The sequence below is a fragment of the Epinephelus moara genome, chromosome 24 (assembly GCF_006386435.1).
Source record: "Epinephelus moara isolate mb chromosome 24, YSFRI_EMoa_1.0, whole genome shotgun sequence".
Lineage (NCBI taxonomy): Eukaryota > Metazoa > Chordata > Actinopteri > Perciformes > Serranidae > Epinephelus > Epinephelus moara.
In genome coordinates this window covers 52,635,006-52,643,755 of record NC_065529.1, presented here as the reverse complement: position 1 = coordinate 52,643,755, position 8,750 = coordinate 52,635,006, and the positions used below count along the sequence as shown (strand labels likewise).

General features: G+C 41.8%; 1 protein-coding gene and 1 long non-coding RNA gene across 2 annotated transcripts in view; one reads left to right on the top strand and one right to left on the bottom strand.

The window, feature by feature from the left end:
• The window catches only part of LOC126386618 (uncharacterized), a 6,683-nt gene extending 6,225 nt beyond the window's left edge, over positions 1-458 (top strand). The window contains exon 4 of the long non-coding RNA XR_007569523.1: positions 19-458. This is a non-coding gene — a long non-coding RNA (uncharacterized LOC126386618). The remainder of the gene's footprint in view (positions 1-18) is intronic.
• The window catches only part of isy1 (ISY1 splicing factor homolog), a 23,386-nt gene that overhangs the window by 7,890 nt on the left and 6,746 nt on the right, over positions 1-8,750 (bottom strand). Inside the window, exons 5-10 of the mRNA XM_050037994.1 lie at positions 8,021-8,113; positions 6,357-6,399; positions 2,791-2,903; positions 2,490-2,607; positions 2,274-2,396; positions 486-598 (exon numbers count right to left, since the gene is read on the bottom strand). Coding sequence (XP_049893951.1) covers positions 486-598; positions 2,274-2,396; positions 2,490-2,607; positions 2,791-2,903; positions 6,357-6,399; positions 8,021-8,113 — 603 coding nt within the window. The remainder of the gene's footprint in view (positions 1-485; positions 599-2,273; positions 2,397-2,489; positions 2,608-2,790; positions 2,904-6,356; positions 6,400-8,020; positions 8,114-8,750) is intronic.

Here is an 8,750-nt window from a genome sequence, read left to right as displayed (position 1 = left end):
TGTAAACAGGTACGTCAGATGTAAACAGGTACGTCAGGTGTATAAAGGTACGTCAGGTGTTAACAGGTACGTCAGGTGTAAACAGGTACGCCAGGTGTATAAAGGTACGTCAGGTGTTAACAGGTACGTCAGGTGTATAAAGGTACGTCAGATGTAAACAGGTACGTCAGATGTAAACAGGTACGTCAGGTGTATAAAGGTACGTCAGGTGTTAACAGGTACGTCAGGTGTAAACAGGTACGCCAGGTGTATAAAGGTACGTCAGGTGTTAACAGGTACGTCAGGTGTATAAAGGTACGTCAGATGTAAACAGGTACGTCAGATGTAAACAGGTGTAAACAGGTAGGTCAGGTGTAAACAGGTACGTCAGATGTAAACAGGTATGTCAGATGTAAAAAGGTATGTCAGATGTAAAAAGGTATGTCAGGTGTAAAAAGGTACGTCAGATGTAAACAGGTATGACAGAATTTAAAGGGACAGTTCACCTCTTCATTGTGGACAGTATAGATGCTCTCTTCCTCCTCCTCTTCCTCCTGTTTGTCTCCTGACAGTCGAGACTCTTTCTCTGTTCTCCACCTCTGCACCGCCTCCAACACAGCTACACACATTACACATAGTACACAATGTCAGCATCATGGCTCCGCCCTCCTGGTCCAAACTGAAACATGTCAGCAACTACTGGATGGACCGTCATCCGACAGTACACGTGATTAAATATTAACTGACCTCATACAAGACAAAATAACGTGACTGTATATATTAAATAGGCCCAATTCCAATCCGATCCCTTACAGACTCACTGACTTAGAGGCGCGTTCATGTGAAGTGCGTGAGTGTGTGAGAGCTGTCCCATTGTCAAATCTTCAAGTCAGTGAGTCAATGAGTGAGCCCTTTATGCCCCCTTACCGTAGGTCAGCATCGATGCGGACTTACGGTAAGGAAATTACCCACAGTTCATAGCGTTGTGACGTCAAATACAGGGGTTGCCAGTACATACAGTGTTATAAAAAAAACCCCGAAAACACGGTCCGCAGATATGCAAACGGTAACGTTATGGAAGGAGAGCGAAAAAACAGATAGATAAACAATGAAACATTACATTAACAAGGATTTAAGATGGTACATAAACACACATGAAGTCAGAGGAATACCAGTGGTTATATTCCACACACAAAGAATCTATCTATCTATCTATCTATCTATAGATATATATAGATATATATTCTTTGTGTGTGGAATATATGCTGACAATAACCGATAAATGATCACGCCCAGAGCCGCCAGTGTTAACAACATTTTGTAGAGAGGGGGATAAGTGCTGTCCCATTCCTATTTGTAGCATCCGGAGCCCTTTCAGACTCTCACACTCAATCACTTACAGCTGACGTCAGTTAAGTCAGTGAGGGTTCAGGGCTTGAGTCTTTAGGGGCCGGATTGGAATTGGGCCATAATCTGACCACATGACAAAATAATCTGACCACACATGATAAAATAATCTGACTACATAAAAAAATAATCTGACCACACACTAGGGCTGCCACGATTAGTCGACTTACCGATGACTAATCGACTATTAAAATAATCGGTGACTATTTTAGTAGTCGACTAATCGGTTTGAGTCATTTTTCATGGAAAAGTACTATAAAAGTACCCCAAAATACTCTTACTGCAGCTCCTTACGTTCAGATATTAGCAGCTTTACACACTCTCCCGTGACGGTGAACTAAAACCCTTTGGCGTGAGTATGAAACAAGACATTAGATGATGTAATTTTGGGGTTTGGGCGAGACAGACCGACATTTTTCATGAAATGATTAGTCGACTAATCAAAGAAATAATCAACAGATTAGTCGACAATGAAAATAATCGTTAGTGGCAGCCCTACCACACACATGATGAAATAATCTGACTACATGATAAAATAATCTGACCACACATGATACAATAATCTGACCACACACACGATAAAATAATCTGACCACACGATAAAATAATGACCACATGATAAAATAATGACCACATGATAAAATAATCTGACCACTTGATGAAATAATCTGACTACATGACAAAATAATCTGACCACATCATAAAATAATCTGACCACACACATCATAAAATAATCTGACCACATGATAAAATAATCTGACTACATGATAAAATAATCTGACCACATCATAAAATAATCTGACTACATGATAAAATAATCTGACTACATAAAATAATCTGACCACACGCACAAAAAATCATCTGACTACATGATAAAATAATCTGACCTTGTTTCTCATACTGCGCCTCCAGAGGAAGCAGCACTCCGTCGTCTTCATCCCTGTAGCCGTAATACTCTGCGTCCACTTCCTTCATCAGCTCTGCCCTGGTCTTCCTCTGTGCTGGGGCAGCTAGCAGTCACATGATCAGAGAAGACCAATCAATGATAGTACAGTGATGGCTGGTTTGATGTAAAACAGGAAGTAAAGACAGATTTTACATACGCTCCTTCTCAAACAGCTCTCTGACTCCAGGAAGGTCTCTGGCTGCTCCAAAGTATTTATATCCTCGATTTCCTGGAACCTCCTTCCCCTCGTGGTCCAACATCTTCGGTCCAACTCGCTGCAGCACACAACCACATCATCAATATTTCACATTTTCAATATCACACATCATCAATAACTCCCATCATAAATATCTCGCATCCTAAATATATCATCAATAACTCACATCATCAATAACTCTTCAATAACATATGATCAACAACACATAATCAATAACACCTCCCAAACATCAAATGTTTACCGCGTAGTCTGGTCCCCCCAGTTCTTTGATCCGGACCTCCCAGTGTCCTTTTTCTCTCAGCAGCTTGTTGATCTCATCATTTAGATCCCGAATCTTAAACTCCCCGAGACCAGCTGAGACAGAGACAGGTCAGAGACAGAGACAGTGACAGTGACAGGTCAGAGACAGAGACAGAGACAGTGACAGTGACAGGTCAGAGACAGAGACAGTGAAAGAGACAGAGACAGAGACAGGTCAGAGGCAGAGACAATGACAGTGAAAGAGACAGAGATAGTGACAGAGACAGGTCAGAGACAGTGAAAGAGACAGAGATAGTGACAGAGACAGAGACAATGACAGTGAAAGAGACAGAGATAGTGACAGAGACAGGTCAGAGACAGAGACAGGACAGAGACAGGTCAGAGACAGAGACAGGTCAGAGACAGATAGTGACAGAGACACAGACACAGACAGAGACAGGTCAGAGACAGTGAGAGGTCAGAGACAGTTTCGGGGTTCCTCAGGGTTCTGTACTCGGACCACTTCAGTTCACTTTATAAATGTTTCCCTTGTGTGACATCATCAGAATTCTCTCTGTAAACCTCACCTGTTCTGCAGATATAACTCAGATCTAGCTGTCCATCAGAAGAAACCCATCAGTTCACTAAACTTCAGACATCTGGAGGACATAAAAACCTTCCTGAAGTTAAACTCAGACAAACTGAAGTTCTTGTTCTCACAAACTGTCTGAAGATGAAGTTTTTCTGGATGACCTCTGACATGTTAAAGAGCCCTCTGCGTGATATGTGATCAGATTTGTCTTTTAACTATAGGATAAAACAAACTTCACAGACTTTTAGTAAGGACTAACTCTCATCGTTAAGACTAACTCTTATAGTTAGGGCTGGCTCTTATAGTTAGGGCTGACTCTTATAGTTAGGGCGGATTCTAATAGTTAGGACTGACCCTTATAGTTAGGACTGACTCTTACATAGTTAGGGCTGACTCTTATATAGTTAGGGCTGCCTCTTATAGTTAGGACTGCCTCTTATAGTTAGGACTGCCTCTTATAGTTAGGGCTGACACAGTTAGGCCTGGCCATTATAATTAGGACTGACCTTTGTAGTTAGGACTGGCCATTATAGTTAGGACTGGCTCTTGTAGATAGGGCTGACTCATATAGTTAGGGCTGACTCTTATTATTAGGGCTGACTCTTTTAGTCATGGCTGACTCTTTTAGTCACGGGTGACTCTTATAGTCAGGACTGGCTCTTATAGTTAGGACTGAATCTTTTAGCTGGGACTGACTCTTATAGTTAGGGCTGACTCATAGTCAGGACTAATTTATAGTTAGGGCTGACTCTTATAGTTAGGACTAAGTTATAGTTAGGGCTGACTCTTATAGATAGGACTGACTCTTATAGATAGGGCTGACTCTTATAGTTAGGGCTGACTCTTATAGTTAGGACTGACTCTTACAGTTAGGACTGACTCTTATAGTTAGGACTGACTCTTACAGTTAGGACTGACTCTTACAGTTAGGACTGACTCTTATAGTTAGGGCTGACTCTTATAGATAGGACTGACTCTTATAGATAGTCCTAACTATAAGAGTCAGTCCTAAGTTATAGTTAGGGCTGACTCTTATAGTTAGGACTAAGTTTTAGTTAGGACTGACTCTTATAGTTAGGGCTGACTCTTATAGTTAGGGCTGACTTGTATAGTTAGGGCTGACTCTTATAATTAGGACTACATTATAGTTAGGGCTGACTCTTATAGTTAGGACTAAGTTATAGTTAGGACTGACTCTTATAGTTAGGGCTGACTTGTATAGTTAGGGCTGACTCTTATAATTAGGACTAAGTTATAGTTAGGGCTGACTCTTATAGTTAGGGCTGACTTGTATTGTTAGGGCTGGCTGTTACAGTGAGTACTGCCTCTTATAGTTAGGGCTGACTTACAGCGAGTACTGCCTTTTATAGTTAGGGCTGACTTATAGTTAGGACTAAGTTATAGTTAGGGCTGACTCTTATAGTTAGGGCTGACTCTTATAGTTAGGACTAAGTTATAGTTAGGGCTGACTCTTATAGTTAGGGCTGACTCTTATAGCTAGGGCTGACTTGTATTATTAGGGCTGGCTCTTATAGTTAGGGCTGACTTGTATAGTTAGGGCTGACTCTTATAATTAGGACTACGTTATAGTTAGGGCTGACTCTTATAGTTAGGGCTGACTTGTATAGTTAGGGCTGACTCTTATAGTTAGGACTAAGTTATAGTTAGGGCTGACTCTTATAGTTAGGGCTGACTTGTAAAGTTAGGGCTGGCTGTTACAGCGAGTACTGCCTCTTATAGTTAGGGCTGACTTACAGCAAGTACTGCCTTTTATAGTTAGGGCTGACTTATAGTTAGGACTAAGTTATAGTTAGGGCTGACTCTTATAGTTAGGACTGACTCTTATAGTTAGGGCTGGCTCTTATAGTTAGGGCTGACTCTTATAGTTAGGGCTGACTTATAGTTAGGGCTGACTTGTATAGTTAGGGCTGGCTCTTACAGTGAGTACTGCTTCTTATAGTTAGGGCTGACTCTTACAGTTAGTATTGGCTCTTGTAGTTAGGACTGGCTTTTATAGTTAGCACTGACGTTTGTAGTTAGGGCTGACTCTTATAGTTAGTAGTGATTCGTAGTTAGGACTGGCTATAATAGTTAGGGCTGGCTCTTATAGTTAGGACTGGCTCTTATGGTAAGTACTGACTCTTACAGTTAGTATTGCCTCTTATAGTTAGGACTGACTCTCATTGTTAGGGCTGACTCTTATAGTTAGGACTGACTCTTATAGTTAGGGCTGACTCTTATAGTTAGGACTGACTCTTATAGTTAGGACTGACTCTTAGTTAGGACTGACTCATAGTTAGGACTAACTCTTATAGTTAGGGCTGACTCTTATAGTTAGGGCTGACTTATAGTTAGGGCTGACTTGTATAGTTAGGGCTGACTCTTACAGTTAGTATTGGCTCTTGTAGTTAGGACTGGCTTTTACAGTTAGCACTGACGTTTGTAGTTAGGGCTGACTCTTATAGTTAGTAGTGACTCGTAGTTAGGACTGGCTATAATAGTTAGGGCTGGCTCTTATAGTTAGGACTGGCTCTTATAGTAAGTACTGACTCTTACAGTTAGTATTGCCTCTTATAGTTAGTATTGCCTCTTATAGTTAGGACTGACTCTTATTGTTAGGACTGACTCTTATTGTTAGGACTGACTCTTATAGTTAGGACTGACTCTTATTGTTAGGACTGTCTCTTATTGTTAGGACTGACTCTTATTGTTAGGACTGTCTCTTATTGTTAGGGCTGACTCTTATAGTTAGGACTGACTCGCATTGTTAGGGCTGACTCGCATTGTTAGAGCTGACTCTCATAGTTAGGGCTGACTCATAGGTAGGGCTGGCTCTTATAGTTAGGGGTGACTCAGGCTTGTCTTGGACCAGCCCCAAATGAGGCTGATGAGAGGACTGAGCCGGTCCCTCCTCTTCTGACCCTTCATCAGTTGATAGAACCACAGAGGCCCGGTGGGGGTCGAAAAAAACTCACCGTTCTGGATCTGAGCGACTTTCTTTGAAATCTCACTGATGATCTGAAACAAACAGAAACATCAGACGCTGTTTGAAAATATCAACTACAACTCCCAGGATGCACTTCACTGACACAGCCAATCACAGACCTTTACACTCTGTTATGTGCACTGTTTATATTCAGCAGCTATCTGACTGGCTTTGTCACTATGGCAACATAAGCTGAGGCTCTTGGGTAATGTAGTATGAAAAACATGAAACTTTCTGATTGGCTGACAGAGCAGCTACAGGTAATACTACAGGAAGTGGAGCTGATTGTTCTCAGCAAACTGCTGGAAAAGATATTTTAAAGAAAATAATTTAACTACTGATTTTCACACAACTGGAGCAGCATGAACACAGATGACAACATGGACACAGATGATAGATGACCGCCTTAAATATAGTGACAATAAAACCTGGGAGCAGTATTATGGGATGTTAGTGCAGCTCTTGATGTGGTGTACACTATAGTGTTGCTGGATAAAGTAAAATGTTCCATGTGCTGGTTCCACACTTATTTATCTGTCTGATCAGGATGTATTTTATAATGGTGGGTTTTTAAATGTGAATGAGTTAGACTGTGGTGTACCACAGGGAAGCTGTTTAGGACTATTACTGTTCTCTATCTTCACCAGTGATCTTCTTCTTGTCCTTCATTGAACCAGAGCAGTTCTGTATGCTGCTGCTGCTGCTGCTGCTGATGATGAACACTGTGTTTACCAGAAGCACCTATTCAAGAACTGTCTCGTGCTTTGGACAGGGAATTACAATCTGTTGCAACGTGGGCATGGTGAAATAAGTTAGTTCATAATTTATCAAAAACAAAAAGTATTTGGATCATCTTTAAGACTTAAACCACAGTTTAACCTGTTGGTACAGGAAGTGTCTGTGGAAAAGGAAGAGGAGACCAAACTCCTTGGGGTGATATCAGACAGCAGACTGATGTGGTCACAACAGATCTGGTCTGGCAGTTATTAAGAGATGTGCTAAATTCTTACCATGAGAATGTTTCTCACACGTTGTTCAATCACTAGTTCTGACTTGTTTACATCACTGACCTGCAGTGTGCTCGCGTGCATCAAGTAAAGACCGAGACAAACTACAGTTAGCCCAGAACCGTGCTGCACGGCTCATCCTGACCTGTAACAGAAGAGCTGACATCATCAGAACACAGACAACCTCCAGTCGCCTGTTGGTGAAGGACAAGGACACCATGTTTTTTTTCTGCTCTGTTTCAAAAACAAATGCAGAGGAGTGAAATTATGGGATGGTTTGCCATCAGACATCACACATGCACTAAGTGCAGCTGTTGTTAAAGAGACACCTGATGGCTGAGAGCAGCAGCTCATCACTAACACACAACTGACTGTACCAACCTTAATGTGAAACTCTCCTCATCTTTTATTCTCTCACACTGGATTACAGTTTTGTTTGCTTGTTTTTATTTGTTTGTAGTTTTCGTGTTTTTGGTTTATTTTGTTTCTTTTTGCCCTGAACTGTTGAATGATATATTTGTTTAACTCTATGAAGTCCTGTTTGCTTGTGTGGACCTCAGAAAGAGTCGCTGCTACCTTGGTGCTGACTGATGGGGATCCAAATAAATACATACATACGTAAATAAATAAACAGGTGAGTTTGTACCTGTCGTCTCCATTTTTCAGCTTTAGGAAGTTCACTGCACTCTGACGCCAGAAAAGGTCTCCTCTCCTGCAGACAGGTGAAGACAGGTGGACATCATTAGACAGGTGAATACAGGTGGACATCATCAGACAGGTGAACACAGGTGGACATCATCAGACAGGTGAATACAGGTGGACATCATTAGACAGGTGAACACAGGTGGACATCATTAGACAGGTGAACACAGGTGGACATCATGTCTATAACTTAATGAGGTCCCAGCCTGAAGTCAAAGTTGTGGCTCCTGCACAGTGATGTCAGAGACCGTCTGTGTATAAATCAAAGGTCTGGACTTATTTTGGATGTTTTACCACAAAAGGAGGACTTGAACATGACACGTGTGATTTACAGCTGAGTCATATGAGAATAAAATCTTACAATCGTGAGGGCTGACCTCACAGGCCACCATCCAGAGACAGAGCTCCAAACTAGAGCAGGACATTATCTGACAGAGGACAGGAGACAGCTGTCTCACGTTCTCCCAACTAGAGCGGAACATTATCTGACAGAGGACAGGAGACCGCTGTCTCACGTTCTCCAAACTAGAGCGGAACATTATCCGACAGAGGACAGGAGACCGCTGTCTCACGTTCTCCAAACTAGAGCGGGACATTATCCGACAGAGGACAGGAGACACTGTCTCACGTTCTCCAAACTAGAGCGGGACATTATCTGACAGAGGACAGGAGAC